Below are 734 nucleotides of genomic sequence, written 5' to 3' on the forward strand. Positions count from 1 at the left end.
GGCCCGGGGCCCGGCCGCGCTGCCTGCTCACCCCTTGTCTCCTCCTCTCCTGCTCAGCCCCGCGGCGGGGCACGCGGTCCTCCCGCCTCACCGCACTCCTTTTCTGCTGAGAAAAACCGCAGCCTGGGTTTGCGCTTGTCATCTCGGCGTCCTGTCAGTCCTGTCAGTACTCCTAGAGGTCAGCCAGCGCAAACCGGGGATTCCTGTCCCGGCGTTTCTGACGGATCGATACAAATAAAACCTGGTGTCGATCTTTGCAGGCTGGAAAGCAGCAGTACAGAGGCCAAGAAAAATTGTTAGTGTTGCGTTCAAGTTCCTCTGTAACCGTACAACATTCTACATCCAGAAAAAGCACTACGAAGCATGAAAGCAGAGTGAAGGAGTGAGTGAAGACTATATTCGGGGATCAAAAGATGCTGCCTCGGTTTCTATCACTTCCAGACACTGGAAAATTAGCTCCGCACCTTTGTCGCTTCCCATCTTGGTTTTGTCTGTAGAGAGTTGACAAGGACCAGCTCCCACATGGCATAAAGAGATTACCTCAATCAAAACAAGCAATACTGCTGCAGAGTATCCTTCTTATTTCCCAACCGGCTTTTAATTAATGCAGTACACACATGCACATACATACACAAACCTGGAATAAGGATTTGTCTTTTTTTTTTTTAAACATTGATATTTTATATAAATCTTTAATTCCAGAGAAACTGGCAGCACTTCACAAACCACAAGCT

General features: G+C 48.4%; 1 protein-coding gene across 1 annotated transcript in view; it reads right to left on the minus strand.

Annotated features, from left to right (window-relative positions):
• UBE2Q2 (ubiquitin conjugating enzyme E2 Q2) overlaps positions 1-157 on the minus strand; it is a 54,588-nt gene extending 54,431 nt beyond the window's left edge. The window contains exon 1 of the mRNA XM_026855926.1: positions 32-157. Within this exon, the coding sequence (XP_026711727.1) occupies positions 32-142 (111 nt within the window). The 5' untranslated portion in view covers positions 143-157. The remainder of the gene's footprint in view (positions 1-31) is intronic.
• Between the last annotated feature and the right edge of the window lie 577 nt (positions 158-734).

The sequence above is a fragment of the Athene cunicularia genome (assembly GCF_003259725.1).
Source record: "Athene cunicularia isolate RWA chromosome 10 unlocalized genomic scaffold, athCun1 chr10_part1, whole genome shotgun sequence".
Lineage (NCBI taxonomy): Eukaryota > Metazoa > Chordata > Aves > Strigiformes > Strigidae > Athene > Athene cunicularia.